An 18,356-nucleotide genomic window follows, 5' to 3' on the forward strand; every position below is an offset into this window, starting at 1 on the left:
TTGGTGGTATTCGACACCCAAACCACCTGGAGATCAACCGGAATGAACTAAGGATGGCAACAATCGTATTTAAGAACGAGCTTTTCATTCGCACCACCGCAATATCTGTTGAAATTATGTTTCATAATAAATCCGGAAATCAAAACAAAAACAAAAATAGAGTTGCCAAATTTCAATAAGCATCGTGGTGTAGGGTGACCAATTTGTTGAATTAAAAGTTTACCACGGTTATTCGAGTACAGTCTGTGTCGTATTAGCGGGGTTATACGGTATTAGCTTTAAATTGCTTTTTACCGAACTTGGCTAAAACATGTGGAAAAAAAGGTATTAAGTAACATGTCATCGACCAAAAGTTTGGGGTCACCGCTCAAAATGATGTATCGGTCAAAAGCTTGGGGTCACTATCGTGAAACATGGAAAAGTGATTTGTCGATAACTTTGTCATCTTTCATTCAATTTTGATTCTTCTTGGCTTATTTGAAACATAATGGTTGGTACTTGCTGCATAGACATTAAACCACACATATTTGTTAAAATTTACATACTGAAACTTAATGTAAAATTGCTTCATTTTTTGAAATGTGGTAGAATGTGTTAACTTTACATAACATTATATGTATAAAATCGTTGAATACGTTAAATTAAAGACATCAAACGTTAATTTAGTTAATTATCTTTGAAATGAGCCAGAAGGAATTAAAATTGAACTATATGCAGATGACAAAGATTTTACCATATCACTTTTCCATTGTTTACGACAGTGGCCCCTAACTTTTGGCTGATACATCATATTGAAGGGTGACCCATCCTAAATTTTTAGCCATGTTCGGTAAAAAGCAGTTGAAAGCTAAGAGAAAACAGATTATATTACCGCTCCCATCTTAAAACTTGGTCAACCCAATTTCCAGCGACACTGCCGTAAGTATCCAAATATAAAATTGTAACAAAAATATAACACAATTCTAACATGATCTTTATAACTCATTGTGATATTCATCATCCTGCATCTAATTTATAAACTAATAAGTTTTAGAAAAATATTATAACATCATAACACAATTGGGGGGGTGGGGGTGGGTTCACTTAACAGCGTAAACTGATTAAACTGATTAAACGTCGCGATCACCAAGGCAATCTTTGATTATTTCATTCGCAAAATCATGAAACATTTCCAATAAGCAGAAAATCATGGCTTACGCAGCAATTTAAACTGTTTAGTGAGTACCCCTAATATAATATAACCTTGATAAAATTTTCTAGTCGGGTATATATTTCTCTTTTAGAAAATTTGACAACTTTGGATTAAGTTTACATACAAATATTTTTGGAATGGTTTCACCTAAATCATGTTCAAAGTTACTTTGACTTATTATCTTTTGAATGAAACCTAGGGTATTGAAATCGGACGCAAATTCGTTGAAGTATGGGCTTAAAAAATTACATGGTTTTGAGGAGGTGACCCCAAACTTTGTGATCGAGAGTGTAAGTATGAAGCTCTATGATTAAACTCTTATTTTTGGTTTAGATCACACTCTCTAAACCATGCGGCCTTCGAGCTCATGAATGCGGCGTGCAGAGTTGTTTAGAATAAAAAGTTATTGATCGTTCAAAATGAACAGCGCCTGTTATTCTAGGCGTACCACGCTGCTGCAATGCAGGTGCAGTGAGCCTGTGTGGGTCCCCAATATCCTACTAGCTTAGCTTAGCTTAGCTTAGACTGACTGCACACATCTATGGTTGCTATTCCGTGATTGACCCGAACCAATGACAGTTGCACAATGAATCAACTGAATAATTGACTGGGAGTGGTCAATATTCTCACTGTGCACGCTTCAGAGACTCTCTTTAACGGTACAATAACGGCGCCGGCCACGTCCTTGCAGTCAGGTTGGAAGAGGGAGGGAATATTAGTAACAACCTTTGTTAAGTGAAGGCCCGCGTTTACCGCTGCGACTCCACCACCAAAGGCTGCAGGAAGGAGTGTTTGTTAGTAGGAAAGGTATCGTTGGGTCTGGATTCACTTTGATAAGTAATATGACCTTCGTGTCATGCTGGTTGCCGCGCTATTGTTTGCTTTACGCGGAAAGCAAACAATCGATCACCCACGTCAGATGGTCACTTAATATTTCGAATCGAACCGCGGAAGCTAGTCGCCAAATATTTAACTGCAAGTGACACGAACTGCACACGATACAAGCTGACGCACTATTGTTTACTTCATATGAGAAGCAAACAACTGATCACCCACGTCAGGTTATCGTTTAGTGTTACTACAAAAGACGCGAAATGCTCATTTCCGAATAGGGAAAAAGAAAAATCGAACGACCGTAGCAAAAGCGCGCGACACCCGGACGAAATCCCATCAAACACTCGAACTCTTCAATATTTGTTGGGCAGATAAACGAGAAATTTGTTCAATGTTTATATCGTATACTGTTAGTTATAGTTGAACTGGAATTGAATCGACTGTATGGTACAATTAACTGTTTTAGGCTACGCAGTCATAAAATGAACAAACGACGTTATCTATTTGCCCAACCCCGTGTCGAAACGTTGGGCAAATAAATAACGTCGTTTGTTCATTTTATGACTGCGTAGTCAAAAACAGTTAACTGTTAGTTATTTTAATAATATGGAACGAGCTCACCGATAGCTGTCAATCCAAGTGTCCAGCGATTATATGCTGCTAATCGACGGGGCTAAAAGCAGCATCTGGCCACCGCCTGGCATCGCCACAGCAATTCACACTGCCTCGGCTAACACAGCACCCGAACCGAACTGTTTTTCCCGCTCAACGACGCGACGACACAAAACTTGACTGGAACTGACCGCAGCGAACCACCTCCAGCGTCTAATCACTACGGCACCAGAACCGAACTGTTTTTCCCGCTCGACGACGCGACGACACAAAACTTGACTGAAACTGGCCGCAGCGAGCCACCTCCAGCGTCTAATCACTACGGCACCCGAACCGAACTGTTTTTCCCGCTCAACGACGCGACGACACAAAATTTGACTGGAACTGGCCACAGCGAGCCACCTCCAGCGTCTAATCACTACGGCACCCGAACCGAACTGATTTTCCCGCTCAACGACGCGACGACACAAAACTTGACTGGAACTGGCCGCAGCGAGCCATCTCCAGCGTCTAATCACTACGGCACCCGAACCGAACTGTTTTTCCCGCTCAACGACGTGACGACACAAAACTTGACTGGAACTGGCCGCAGCGAGCCATCTCCAGCGTCTACTCACTACGGCACCCGACCGAACCGAACTGATTTTCCCGCTCGACGACGCGACGACACAAAACTTGACTGGAACTAGCCGCAGCAAGCCACCTCCAGCGTCTAATCACTACGGCACCCGACTGAACCGAACTGTTTTTCCCGCTCGACGACGCGACGACACAAAACTTGACTGGAACTGGCCGCAGCGAGCCACCTCCAGTGTCTAATCGCTACGGCACCCGAACCGAACTGTTTTTCCCGCTCAACGACGCGACGATACAAAACTTGACTGGAACTGGCCGCAGCGGGCCACCTCCAGCGTCTAATCACTACGGCACCCGACCGAACCGAACTGTTTTTCCCGCTCAACGACGCGACGACACAAAACTTGACTGGAACTGGCCGCAGCGAGCCATCTCCAGCGTCTACTTACTACGGCACCCGACCGAACCGAAATGTTTTTCCCACTCAACGACGCGACGACACAAAACTTGACTGGAACTGGCCGCAGCGAGCCACCTCCAGCGTCTAATCACTACGGCACCCGACCGAACCGAACTGTTTTTCCCGCTCAACGACGCGACGACACAAAACTTGACTGGAACTGGCCGCAGCGGGCCACTTCCAGCGTCTTATCACTACGGCACCCGACCGAACCGAACTGTTTTTCCCGGTCGACGACGCGACGACACAAAACTTGACTGGAACTGGCCGCAGCGAGCCACCTCCAGCGTCTAACTACTACGGCACCCGACCGAACCGAACTGTTTTTCCCGCTCGACGACGCAACGGCACAAAACTTGACTGGAACTGGCCGCAGCGGGCCACCTCCAGCGTCTAATCACTACGGCACCCGAACCGAACTGTTTTTCCCGCTCGACGACGCGACGACACAAAACTTGACTGGAACTGGCCGCAGCGAGCCACCTCCAGCGTCTACTTACTACGGCACCCGACCGAATCGAACTGTTTTTTCCCACTCGACGACGCGACGACACAAAACTTGACTGGAACTGGCCGCAGCGAGCCACCTCCAGCGTCTAATCACTACGGCACCCGAACCGAACTGTTTTTCCCGCTCGACGACGCGACGACACAAAACTTGACTGGAGCTGGCCGCAGCGAGCCACCTCCAGCGTCTACTTACTACGGCACCCGACCGAACCGAACTGTTTTTCCCACTCGACGACGCGACGACACAAAACTTGACTGGAACTGGCCGCAGCGAGCCACCTCCAGCGTCTAATCACTACGGCATCCGAACCGAACTGTTTTTCCCGCTCAACGACGCGACGACACAAAACTTGACTGGAACTGGCTGCAGCGGGTCACCTCCAGCGTCTAATCACTGCGGCACCCGACCGAACCGAACTGTTTTTCCCGCTCGACGACGCAACGACACAAAACTTGACTGGAACTGGCCGCAGCGGGCCACCTCCAGCGTCTAATCACTACGGCACCCGACCGAATCGAACTTTGTGGGTCCCCAATATCCTACTAAGGTAAAAATACACTTGGGAAAGTTTAACCCTCGTCGTGTATTGGGGTCATTATGACCCCTAAACGTGCACTAGGTCAGCGAGGTGACCGAAAGCTAATACACGGTCGTTCAAAATGAACAGCGCCTGTTATTCTAGGCGTACCGCGCTGCTGCAATGCAGGTGCAGTGAGCCTGTGTGGGTCCCCAATATCCTACTAGCTTAGCTTAGCTTAGCTTAGACTGACTGCACACATCTATGGTTGCTATTCCGTGATTGACCCGAACCAATGACAGTTGCACAATGAATCAACTGAATAATTGACTGGGAGTGGTCAATATTCTCACTGTGCACGCTTCAGAGACTCTCTTTAACGGTACAATAACGGCGCCGGCCACGTCCTTGCAGTCAGGTTGGAAGAGGGAGGGAATATTAGTAACAACCTTTGTTAAGTGAAGGCCCGCGTTTACCGCTGCGACTCCACCAAAGGCTGCAGGAAGGAGTGTTTGTTAGTAGGAAAGGTATCGTTGGGTCTGGATTCACTTTGATAAGTAATATGACCTTCGTGTCATGCTGGTTGCCGCGCTATTGTATGCTTTACGCGGGAAGCAAACAATCGATCACCCACGTCAGATGGTCACTTAATATTTCGAATCGAACCGCGGAAGCTAGTCGCCAAATATTTAACTGCAAGTGACACGAACTGCACACGATACAAGCTAATACACGAAGAAGGTTAACCCTCTAATACCCAAATTTTTGATTTTGATCTAAATATCGTTTTTCGTCGTCTAAAATCGATTTAAACATGTTTTGGAAGATGATTCTCTTTAATTTTCGATATCGTGAATTTCAGTTTTTGATTTTTCTATTTTTTTTGAACATCCCCATACTTTTATATTTTTCCTGGAAGCCTATTTGGAGTACGGATTTTTTTAGATGAAAACCATTTTGAGATTTTATGATTATTGTTGAAATATTTTTAGTTTAAATTTTTTTCATAGAAATTTTTATTCTCCGTGTAATTTTAAGGAAAATAATTTTAGAGTGTATTCGATTCCCTCAAACCATTAAACTAGCATAGAATGATTTGGGAAAAATTTAAAATATGATAATTGTAGCGATTCAATACAAAATAAACAATGACTTCGAAAAGGTGATTAAAACATCAATTTTTCAATGATTTAAAAAAAATGTAAATACGCTTTAAAGTACACCAAAAACCATTTTGAGATATACAAAACAGTCCTAAATATCAGCCAAAAATACAAAAAATTTGATTTTCAACGAAGCAAAAAATACAAAAATGCTCAAACTATACCCCGTCTAAAGGCGGGGTTGGGTATTAGAGGGTTAAACTGGCAAGACAAGTTAAAACTTGAGGTTTTAAAAAATATTTCAATAAAATTTGGATTCAATAAGTTTGTGTTAAAAATGTTTGATTTAAAAAGTATGTGTTGAAAATGATAAGTTAACACCATGTTAACCCGCTTTTTTATCCTGCCCAACCCGTTTTAACTAACCTCAGTGTATCTTAAATCAATTCAATGCAAAAATGAAACAATAGAAATACAAACTACTATCAAAGTTAACACATACCTACACTGCCCGCACTCGCATAACAGTCCCATTTGACTTTTCATCACTTTTGAGTTAACTTTATGAATAGTCATCATTTTCGATGAACTTCCAAAAACAATAATAAATATTACGAATTTTTATGTCAATGTGTGAAAAAAAAACAAGTCATGAGCGTCCCATATCAAAAGTACCCGTTATGCCCATCATGAATTTTTGTGTCACGTAACACGAAACTGAACAACTTTGTGGTGATTGTAATATTTTTTTTGCAATTTCTCATCGTAATAGGCTGTTTTACCTCACGCAAATCGAACAGAAAAAGGCCTACTTTCCCACACCAAATTAACAGTGCTGTAATGGTTCATTACAGCACTGATTTGCGTTGCGTAATGAACCATTACATAACTGTTTTCAGTTTTGATCAACTTCTTGATGCTTTCTGGACGCAGTTTTGAAAATTTGTGACAACTGCACAGTAAAACCGGCTATGATCAGATTTTCTTAAACATGGCTATGAGCATCAGTGTGCAGTTTGATGAAAAAGTTTTGTAAAAACTATCCTCAAGCGGTAATTTATGAACTTGCAAAAAAACCTTGTACGCAACTCGGTGCAGAACTCGATTTTTACAGCACTCGTCAAAATTATCCAACTCGGCAAGCCTCGTTGGATAAATGAACGACTCGTGCTGTAAAAACCGTCATTCTGCACCTTGTTGCGTAAACTACTATTTCCAATTTCTTATCGTAATAGGCTGTTTTACCTCACGCAAATCTGCCAGGAAAAGGCCTACTTTCCCACACCAAATTAGAAGTACTGTAATACTTCATTACAGCACTGATTTGCGTTGCGTAATGAACCATTACAGCACTGTTTTCAGTTTTGATCAATTTCTTGATGCTTTCTGGATGCAGGTTTGAAAATTTGTGACGACTGCACATCATAACCTGCTATGATCAGATTTTCTTAAACATGGCTATAAACATCGATGTGCAGTTTGATGAAAAAGTTTTGTTAAAAACTATCATCAAATAGTAATTTATGAAATTGCAAAAAACGTTGTACGCAGCTCGGTGCAGAACTCGATTTTTACAGCACTTGTCGTAATTATCCAACTCGGCAAGCCTCGTTGGATAAATGTACAACTCGTGCTGTAAAAATCTTCATTCTGCACCTTGTTGCGTAAACTACTATTACAATTATATATTCATGTGCAAAGCAATGTGTAAAAATTTCGAGATAATCGAAATATTTTTCAAATTTTAGCAATCTTTCAAAGTTTTATATAGAAACAAGTTTTCAAACTTCAAATGCCTTTTTTCAATTCCTACTTTTTACAAATGGGACTGTTATGCGAGTGGGGGCAGTATATAATAATATATAAAATAAAAGTATACCTGTACTCGTGCTTCACTTAATCCAACCTTGCTCGCAATTTCCTCCCTTAGAAATGCATCAGGATAGTGTGTTCTTTCGAATATTTGCTCCAGAGCCGAAAGCTGGTCGGAAGAGAACGTCGTGCGGTTCCTCCTAAGTTTCTTATTGGGTGATAATCCTGGAATAACTTGTCTGCTCTTCTCCGCCTGTTGTTCTTTAAAATAAATGGAAGATATGTCTGGTTTACATAGTGCAAGTGACTTGATTCAAGTCAATGGAAATTGCCCAATTGAATGCGAATTGAATGTGTAAGCACCATCTCACTTGAGCAACTCAGTTGACTTGAACAAAAGTTGAACATGTTGAATTGTTTCATTCAAGCCGAACGAAATCATCTCACTCGCCCCATCTAGACCCGCGAATCATGAGTTGAAATCAAGTCATCTGTCAAATGAGATAAATTCAAATTAGTTTGCATACGCATCGTTCGAATTGAAGAATGTAAACACTTGCTTCAACTGAGATGCATTCAAGAGCATTCAAGTGGGCGTTCAAATCGTTTGCCAAGTCTAAATACATCATTCATTTGGAATGAATATTTTTTAGCAGTTTTCCAGTCATAAGCTCGTTTCAGTTGAACAGTGTAAACCACGCAATAGGACTGTTCTAAACCACGTAGACAAAAATTTGGTCACCTAAGGCCAGCCCACACCACGAAATATGTGGAGTGGAAATATTTATATTTTGATGTAATGCTTAGATTTTGTTTCGCTTGAGCTTGAGCTTGATTGACCGCCCATAGATGCTACTCCAGTATCGCCAGACCAGCTACACTCACACAGTGTGAGTGTTGGTGATCTTCTATTTTTAGGCGACAGTGGCGCCTGCCACGTCAGGTTGTAGGTCAATGTGGGGAAGGGTAAGGAAGTGATGATTGCAATCGTTTGTATCCACGTCTGACCCAATATACCTCTGCGTCAGCACAAATTTATGCGGATGTCGGAGTGTTGGTAGGACTTGGTTGGCAGAAGGTTCACACATTGGTGCGTGGATACCAGGGCAAGGTGATAGAATTGTGTGTTTTTTTAATTATTCTGATGATGTGCGGCACAGTTCACTTGATTGCATAACCTGTAGATGTTATCTAATAGGATTGAGATACTGTGCTGTAAAAGTTTGGAAGGAAAGTGTTCGCACATCAAATCAAGTGCGAAGAGGATATTGTGTATACACTGTTAAAAATGCGTATTTTGTGAATTGGAATGTTTGTGTTAAAATATGTTTTTTTATAAGTAAAACAAGTTTTTTCTGTGTTTATTTTTTTACAAAGTCCATTTGTTTCCTTTGAGGTACACCGGGGCAAGTTGAAACGGGTGGGGCAAGATGAAACAGCGGGTTAACATGATGTTTTCTAATGATGATAAACAGTTTGATCGCCATAAAATATAGTTTTTGATTCAAACAAACTTTTGGCGAAGGATAAATTTCAAAATTCTATTGAAATCTATATCAAAACTTTGCGTTTCATCTTGCCCCACCCGTTTCAACTTGCCCCGGTGTACCTTACCATATTTGTTCAGACACTTTTTCTCTAATACGAACGGTTTCTGTATAACAAATTTTCAAGAATTTTCATGTCAAAAACATTCGTTCTTCTCAAAAGTAACTCTCAAAACCAAACGATCTTTTCTCACGTAAAATCACTTATTCGGGAGTTCGAAGATACGCTGCTGCCATCTCCTCTCTCCTCTTCTTGGCGTAACGTCCTCACTGGGACAAAGCCTGCTTCTCAGCTTAGTGTTCTATGAGCACTTCCACAGTTTTTAACTGAGAGCTTCCTCTGCCAATGACCATTTTGCATGTGTATATCGTGTGGCAGGCAGATGCTGCTGCCATCTGGAAAAAGTTTACTGTATGCGTGAAGGACCGATTTTTTAGCATGGGGAAGCATAGGAAGTCGGTTTTCAAATGCTTCTAAAAAAATCAAAACAATATTTAATTAAAAGCGGGTTTGTGTACGTGATGAGAAATCTAATTAGCAAACTTTTTAGCATATAATTTTGATTAAAATTTTTTCTTAGATTAGGTACTGATTGTGTAGAAAACGAAGATTCTTAACCCGTACATCTATCCGTTTTTAATTAAATAATGTTATGAATATTTTAGAAGCATTCTAAAATTGACTTCCTATGCTTCCCCATGTTAAAAAATCGGCGCTTTACGCACATGATCAACTGTGGTAATTTGCTTCGTAGTCCCCAATACTGTTATTTCTGAATACGTTAGCTACGTTTTGCTTGAAACCGAGGTATTAAAGTTTTGTCGTTTACGGATTTCGCGCAGATTTGCTATATAGTTTGTTCACTTCTACACGACTTTCTCTACCCTGCTTTTCCACAGTTTCGAAGTTACGCGAAGTTCATTAGAGAAGATTTTTCTTTCTTGTTAGCCTTTTTCTCCACCGGCCCTCCAATTTCTACCAGAGAACGCTACAAAAGCTGCCACATTACAAAAAAAAAAACTGTATAATAGCAACGGTTTTGTTGGTTGGATTCTTATTCGATTGGCATATCATCTAGCAACTATTCCGGATTTGGATTAGAGTTCAATAAAAGAATCCCAAAAAATTAGAAAACAGATACCTGTGAATCATTTGATTTGCAGCTATTTTCCAGCTTACAGTTTATTTTGATTAAAAGTCATGTTGATATCCCAAGATTTTTTTTTACTACAGCTTCTAGCTGTAATGATATCGCATAACGATAGCTTCAAAACACTACTTGTATGTGAATTTGGTAGATTAAAGCTAAATGATAACAAATTCTGTTACTTTTTTCATAAGGATTGTGAAGCCGTCCACAAATTACGTATCGCTCAGGGGAGAGGGTGAAGTACAATCGAGCGATACGGTCAATACAAAAACTTTAGGACTTTCATACTCTAAAGTGTACCGGAAGAGGAGGGGGAGTTAAAACATGACGATTTTAGCGTAGCGTTGCGTTATAAATGAATGCTACCTATGTTATACGTTTTGTTTTTAATCTTTTGGCTTGAATGGTCAATATTACAAAAATGATCAAACTTTTTCGCGTCGATACAAAAACCCAACAAATTTTGAAATTATTTTGTTGCAAAAATCATAGCAAATATTATAATAAATCTGTTACGAAATCATGTTATAGGCAATTATTTTCATATGCATAATGTAACCAATTTTGTTATATACCTGTTTGAATAAATAATACAAGATTTGTTATAGTTTTGTTTCTAAAATAATAACAAATTTTGTTACAATTTTGTTATGGTCATTCACTTATAAGAATCCTTACAACAAAATTATATCAAATTCTGTTATTTCTAACAACGGTTGTTATAATTTTGTTATTATCTTGTTAGGTGCTTCTGGTCGGGCAGTTGTCTCAGTCACTATCCAATGCTGACGGAGGATGGATGTGCCCCTCCCAATGCACTGTCCTCCGTGCGGCGTCTTTTGGTGGCTGGACGAAGTGTTTTTTGAAGGGGTTAGGAATTTCACCCATGACGATCCGTTTTACTAAGCGAAACTGTACCTTAAAGCTACAGGCCCCGACAGAATTTAGCAGTTATAAAATGGACGAATAAAAGTATCTAGACTTACCTGTGTTGAATAGTGACTCCATGTTCCTGAAAAGGAAGAAGAAATAGAAGAAAATCGAACTTACCTGTGGCGCGCGAAATGTCCCCGTTGTGAAGTGTGGTGAAAAGCGATTAATTTAAGTCAACTATAGATGACATTCGTGAGCTATACCAGAGCAATGAAATGTCCGGCGATAGTAGCTACGAAATGGATAAAAACGTAGTCACCAAGTGTACGCACAATAGTCATACATTTTCTATTGATTCGAACCGCTTTGATTTCCATACGAAGGAACGAACAAACGAAAGTGACGCTGTACCCGTGGCTGAAATTGAAGCTGTTATCCAATCATTGGATGAGGTGGCACCCAAGAGCAAACGGTGTGCTCAATCTCGCTATAGCACCACAACAGCACGATTGGAAAGATACGTTAAGAAGTGGAACAGTGGTGGAAAACGTTTTCGATCATTTCAACGACTTCCACGGAAGCCTATTTGGTGCAACCCTGTGATGTTCATGACCAAAAGAAGGCGCGTTACTGTTCGGTGTTTCAAACGGCATATTTGGAAGCAGGATTGCAGCTCTTCGTTAGTTACGGCAAACTGTAGCGATGTCGGTATCAATGACGGTGATGACGATGACGATGATGACGATGTGCCTCATCCGGGACGGATGAATGTCAGGACGGCCGATTGTTGGATTTGTTAAAATTAGAATTAAATTATTTGTAGAATACTCTATTGAATTGTACCTCATTGTAATAGTTCGGCTGTATTGAATTGAACAGTTGATTACGAAGTGAGCGACAGATCGGTCGTCATGATCTGATCGCTGGAATAAAGAGGAATGTTTTGTAATCGCGTATCATAATCGAGAGTTATTATGGATGATCTGAGAAGTTCCCCCGGGATCCCAACATGTATGCAGAAATTTTAAGTTTTCGAATTTTGCCGCTAGGTGGCGCTGTAAGCGTTTAATAATCAACGCTTTGGTTTTATTGTGGGTGACTATATGCCAAACAACTTTGTCGAAGACCGCAAAGTGATCCAAGGTCTGTGAAAAAAGTTATACCCTAGGTAAAGTGAGGATAAACTTTATTGTTGTTTTTCCAATAGATACATGTAAAGGAATAATATCAATAATGAAATCTCAATACTTTGCCTCACTTTGCCTAGGGTATAACTTTTTTCACAGCCGTCGGATCACTTCACGGTCTTCGACAAAGTTCTTTCGCGTATAGCCACCTACAATAATACCAAAGGGTTTGGTTATTGAACGCTTACAGCGCCACCTAGCGGCAAAATTTGAAAACATAAAATTTCTGCATACATTTCGCCAAGTTTTCCCATACAAACTTCAAGCATTTTGAGCGCCCCCTTAGGCTGAACCGATTTTGCTCAAGTTTTGATCGTAGCTTCTGGGAGTCCAAATCAACTGATTTAGGAGGTAAGGTTTGGAATTTTTCGAAATTTTTGTTTTCCATATAAGTGTGGGCCACCTTACGGCCCATGTGTTGATGGGTTCGATATGTAGGGTCCTCAGGTGTGGTGGCTGTCTCCTTGGGGCGTCGGAATTTAAGGCTTAGCTCCTAGACCCAGCCGACGTAAAACAAAACTGGCGCCGAACGGTGCTAGTTGGCCAGAAAAAAAGAAGAAGAAGAAGAAGGACCCAGTATGTTCGCACATCAAATCAAGTGCGAAGAGGATATTGTGGCGTCACCTATCTGTGGAGGCTGTAGAAACTCACAGCACGATTTACTATGGCTGATGAACATGGCTCCCTTCAGAATTATGCGTTCTGCTCTTCCGCAAACCTTATCAAGATGGAGAACCCATGGCCTATAAAAGACGTCAAGAATCGCGTACTGCTTTTCAAAAATGCACACATGGGATCTGTAGAGGTTTGAGCTAATTTGGTGAGCTATCACGACAGCCTGAGATGTGCAGTGGTGTCATCACTGTTGGATAGTGTTTATTAACGAAAAAACACTCAAATTCCGCTTCTTTGGAATTCACTGAATAGCCATTAATTTCGCAAGAAGTGAAATATTTGACAAAGTTTCTTTGGAATCCTAATCAGATTGGTAGAGGGTCTCAGGACACTACAGAGATGACCTGATTATTAAACAAATCCGCCGAAGGGGTTGATGTTAAAATTTACTACCATTGTGCAGATTTTTAAGGAAGTAATCACGAAAAAAAAATGAGAAAATGTATTAAAAATTAAATTAAATAATTTTAATGATATTTTTCCATGAAACTACAGTAAATTATCTTTGTTTTGAGAGCTTCACCTTTTCTGTTTGTTATTCCAACTCTGAGATATAAGTGATTATCTGCGTCCGGGTTCTAACTGGACAATGCTTTATATACCGTGCTTTTGTCGATATAAAATTCGATCAGTTTATTTTAGACAATGTCGCAATATGGCAGATATTTTGCAAACTTTTAATGATGGAACAGAAAGCCTGTTTTGTGAGGATTCTGCTGTATGTCTCTCTCTCTTCTTGGCGTAACGTCCTCATTGGGACAAAGCCTGCTTCTCAGCTTAGTGTTCTATAAGCACTTCCACAGTTATTAACTGAGAGCTTCCTCTGCCAATGGCCATTTTGCATGCGTATATCGTGTGGCAGGCACGAAGATACTCTATGCCCAAGGAAGTCAAGGAAATTTCCTTTACGAAAAGATCCTGGACCGACCGGGAAGCGAACCCGTCACCCTCAGCATGGTCATGCTGAATACCCGTGCGTTTACCGCCTCGGATATATGGGCCCCTTCTGCTGTATGTATAAACTTTGCTCAATTTCAACGGTTTTCGCTATAATAAGCGAATCCAAGTGATCGAATTTTTAATCGACAAAAGCACATACGACCTATTCAAATCGAGCTGCAGAAATACTTGAAGTAATTTGTTTTCGAACACAGTTTCGCGGTTGAACTAAACATTTTATTTACTGTAATAAAACAACTATACTTCATTTGGTAGTACATAACTATTTCGATACGCAGATATGTATACACAGATTATCTTTGCGGAAAAAAGCTGTAGTTAATTGTAGTGATACTCACAACACAACAGAGACGGAGTGACCACATACTAAGAAATTTCAAAGAAATTGGAATTGGATTGAAAAGTTTAACTTTAAAACTAGAACTTAATTCATTACTGAGATCCTTCAGAATTTCTGATGGATTTTCCCTGATGGAGAACCCTTTAAGGAATTTGTGATGCATACACTGAAATAAATTTTGTTGTGGAAACTACCGATTCCATAGTAAAATTACTAACCGTAACTATGATTCTCAACCGACAACAAAATCTGTTAAGGTAACTAAAATATACTTGAAATTACAATGCATTGTAGTAAATTCAATTAAAACCATAGTCGGCTCAACAACAAAACATTGTTAATTTTCCCAGGACATGCATTTTACCACACAGTATAGTTAAAAATACAATGCTCATTTGTTAAATTAAGATTATTTTTGGTAATGTTAATTGCACTGCTAGTTCAGTTGACAGTGTTTTAGTGGAATTAACTGGAAATTGTTGTCGGTTGAGAATCATAGGTACGGTTAGTAATTTTACTTTGGAATCGGTAGCTTCCACAACCAAATTTATTTCAGTGAAGGCTGAAGTTATTTGTTAAGAATGTCTTAAAGAATCTCCCTTTTGGATTCTCTGAAGAAATTATCAAGGGAGGAAATGTATGTTGGATTTTAAGCTTGAGGTAAACCTTGCGGGAAATCCCTATCACGAATGATCTGTATACTGTACAATTGAATTCAAATTAGTAGTTTAAGTTTAGAGCTCCGACAGATCAAAGGCGACGTGATCTGGTCGGGGAAATATAATTGGTGAATTGGAATGTGTTTTCGTTTCCTATGATCAGAGATGATGATTCATAGGAGTGGTTTACTTGGGATCCCAACATGTACCGTGGATACACAGTTATGAATCACACACGGTTTCGGATCAATACGATGTTTATGGTTGTATGTTGCAGCTTAGCATGGCGTGGCATAGTAAAGTGTTTATGCTTTGAAGACTATGCTGTGTTATGTCATGCTGTGCAGTGAGGCGACATTTGACCGTAAACAACGAATTGATCCGTAACCGTGTGTGATCCATAACTGTGTATCCACGGTATATGAAATAATCTTTCAACAATGCCTTGGGGCAAAGTTCTTTAAAGAATTCAAAGAGGAGGTGTTGGGGCAGGTTCGTGATTTCCGGGGAAATTGCTTCGGAGTGAAAATTGGACACTGGCTGTTGGATAGCCTTACACCGTGCGGGGGCGGTGTTATCGGGTAAGCACAATTTTACGCTCCACAAAGCTCGCTGTGTTGCAGTTAACTGCCACTAGGAAGATTTCTTCTTCCTATTGTAGTACTAGATTGGAGGTGGGTTCGGCGCGAAACTATAATAAACTGTTAAGAACTAGTTGGGAACAAACAGGAGGTCATGGGAAAAATCATGGAGGAATTGTTGAAGAATTCCTTAGAGGACTTCCCGGAAGAATACGTGGAGGATTTTTTTATGGATTTTTTTGCAGAAATTCCTGGAGGAATACTTTGAAAATTATTGGAAAAAGTCTGTAAAGGAATTCGTTGGAGGAATAACCGTAGGAATCTTTAGAGTATTTTTTTGTAGGAATCATCGGAAGCCTTTCTAAAGAAATCCTTGGAGAAGTTGCTGAAGAATTCTTCAACCACAATTTCTAGAGGAATTCTAGGGGAAATCTCTTTAAGAACTTTTGAAGAAATATTTGAATATTTGACTGCAGGATCGGCAGTAAGAATTCACGTAGGAATCGGACTCTCGGAGAGATTTCTGGAAGAACTTCTAGTGAGCTCCCTAGAGGACCTACAAGAGAAATACTTTTAATATCTCTAGAAATATTCCCTGAAAGTACTCCGTGGCCATCCATAATAAACAGACAGCCTGTAAGACATGAACAAAACCCTGTAAACAAATGTAAACGCCGCGGTTAAATTACATATAACATTTTCCACTTGAGAGCCAAGGACTTCTCGACAACTTCGCTGATGGGTGATGAACCGAACTTCCTAGGACAGCAGAATACAGAGATTTAACATATCAAATAACTCGTAGTAGTGAAATTGTGCATAAAATTTTACACCATTTGAGAATTTCAAGGATCATGAACATCTTTGCTGAACATACGAACTGTGCAGGTGATCTGGATCATGATAAGAAACATACAAAATTACCCAATATCATCACGTAATGGTGGAGTTGTTTACCCCATTTTCCACCTTCCAAAGTCATAAGCTTTCCGTACAAATTTGAAGACATCAGTTTTTTTGGAAGTTCATATACCGTCTAGTCGCCATTCACCGTGGGGGTCCCATTCACCGTGGGCCTTCGAATAGTTTACCAAGAAAGTACGATTCCACTCATTTTTTTTTATTGATACAAAAGGGCACGGTAAATGAGTACCCTAAAATCAATGGTCTCCATTCACCGTGACACCGTGAAAAATTGAAAATTCGTTTTTCTAAATAAATCGTGCAGGTTATTACTTAAAATTAATACAAACGAAGAGAATTGACTTTGCTAGGTGGTTTTCATCATTTTAAAACATAAGAAAAAAAAATCTTCTGATACACGGTGAATGGGTACCTACTACCACGGTGAATGGTGACCTACCACGGAATCAGGCGACCTTTCCATCCTCTACTAAATGCACTATAACATCCATTTTTGTGAAAATTTTCCACTTTTGTGGTTATTACTTTAATTCTAACCTATAATGAAGGCAATTAACAGTGGTTCCAACAATGTTTATAAGATTGGTGTAAAACAACAGCCTTTATTCGCCTTTATTTTCTAAACACAGTGGTACCATACAGCGGTTAATTTACGAACTAAACACTACCAAAAAAATATTGAAAAATATGAGTTACTCATTGCATTTAAAAAAAATAAATACTGAGTTTGTTATAATATTGATGAATTGATGATCAAATCACATATTCATTTATTGTAACTGACTTTGTTAGAACCTTGAAATAATACAAACTAGTTTTCTTACCGATTCCAACAAACATATCTAATTTTAACAAACCTTGATATAGATATCAACGGCTGATATAATTATATTATGTTTTTGTTATGCCTTTCTGATCGGGTACGTAACGCTTTTTGAATGAAAACCAAAAAAAAATGTATGGCTCGAAACGCTACGCTGGATTCCCCCCTTCCCCTATAGCGTTACGTAATTTGTGTACAATGCCTTATGTGTGCGCTTTGAATTTTATCGTGAAGTCCGACATTGTACCTCCACAAAATTAAAGCGCTATTCGATCGACCGAGTATTACCAATATTAAGATTTTTTGCGACGGTCGTTTGGGCTTCTTCCACAATCTTGTTGTTATTCAAGAAGAATCAATACGACGACAGCATCATACGGCTGCTCGAAAAGTATACAGTGTCAACCAAAAGCATTTGCACATATGACTTTGTTGGCATGAATTTATTTATTTATTTATACATATAAAGTCAACAGGTAAAATTTTCACCCCAATGACACAAGTAATACAACTACAAAATTACAGCTAAACATTAACAAAAAACACGCTTAAAACTACGCTTATTGACCTCACGTGACACATTAAAATCGAATACAGAATAACAAGTATTGAACAGACGAGACATATCACGAATAGGCTCATGAGCGCTGTAATTGGTGCTTGCTGACGGAAGGTTGAGGAACGGATGAGACCTCAGACTACGTCGACGAGTGTTAATATGCAGCATTCCAAGCAGATTGGGACAGTCGATGTTACCTTGCAGGAGATCTCCAATAAAGCTGACTTTGGCCACGTTGCGTCTTGCACCAAGAGTTTCCAAATTGATAAGCTGACAGCGACTCTCGTAGCTAGGCAATACTAGAGGATTCCTCCACCTGAGATGACGTAGCGCAAAACGAATGAATTTTCGCTGAACTCTTTCGATGCGTTGAGTATCGTTGTCGTAAAAAGGGGCCCAGATGACTGCCGAGTACTCCAGGATGGGCCGCACAATTGAGCAATACAGCGTCTTCAGGCAG

The 18,356-nt window shown here is 40.0% G+C and overlaps 1 protein-coding gene across 1 annotated transcript in view; it reads right to left on the reverse strand.

Moving 5' to 3' along the window:
- Positions 1-18,356, reverse strand: part of LOC134291248 (paired mesoderm homeobox protein 1-like) — a 187,153-nt gene that overhangs the window by 45,813 nt on the left and 122,984 nt on the right. Inside the window, exon 2 of the mRNA XM_062858750.1 lies at positions 7,685-7,878. Within this exon, the coding sequence (XP_062714734.1) occupies positions 7,685-7,878 (194 nt within the window). The remainder of the gene's footprint in view (positions 1-7,684; positions 7,879-18,356) is intronic.

This window comes from Aedes albopictus, chromosome 3, assembly GCF_035046485.1.
Source record: "Aedes albopictus strain Foshan chromosome 3, AalbF5, whole genome shotgun sequence".
NCBI lineage: Eukaryota > Metazoa > Arthropoda > Insecta > Diptera > Culicidae > Aedes > Aedes albopictus.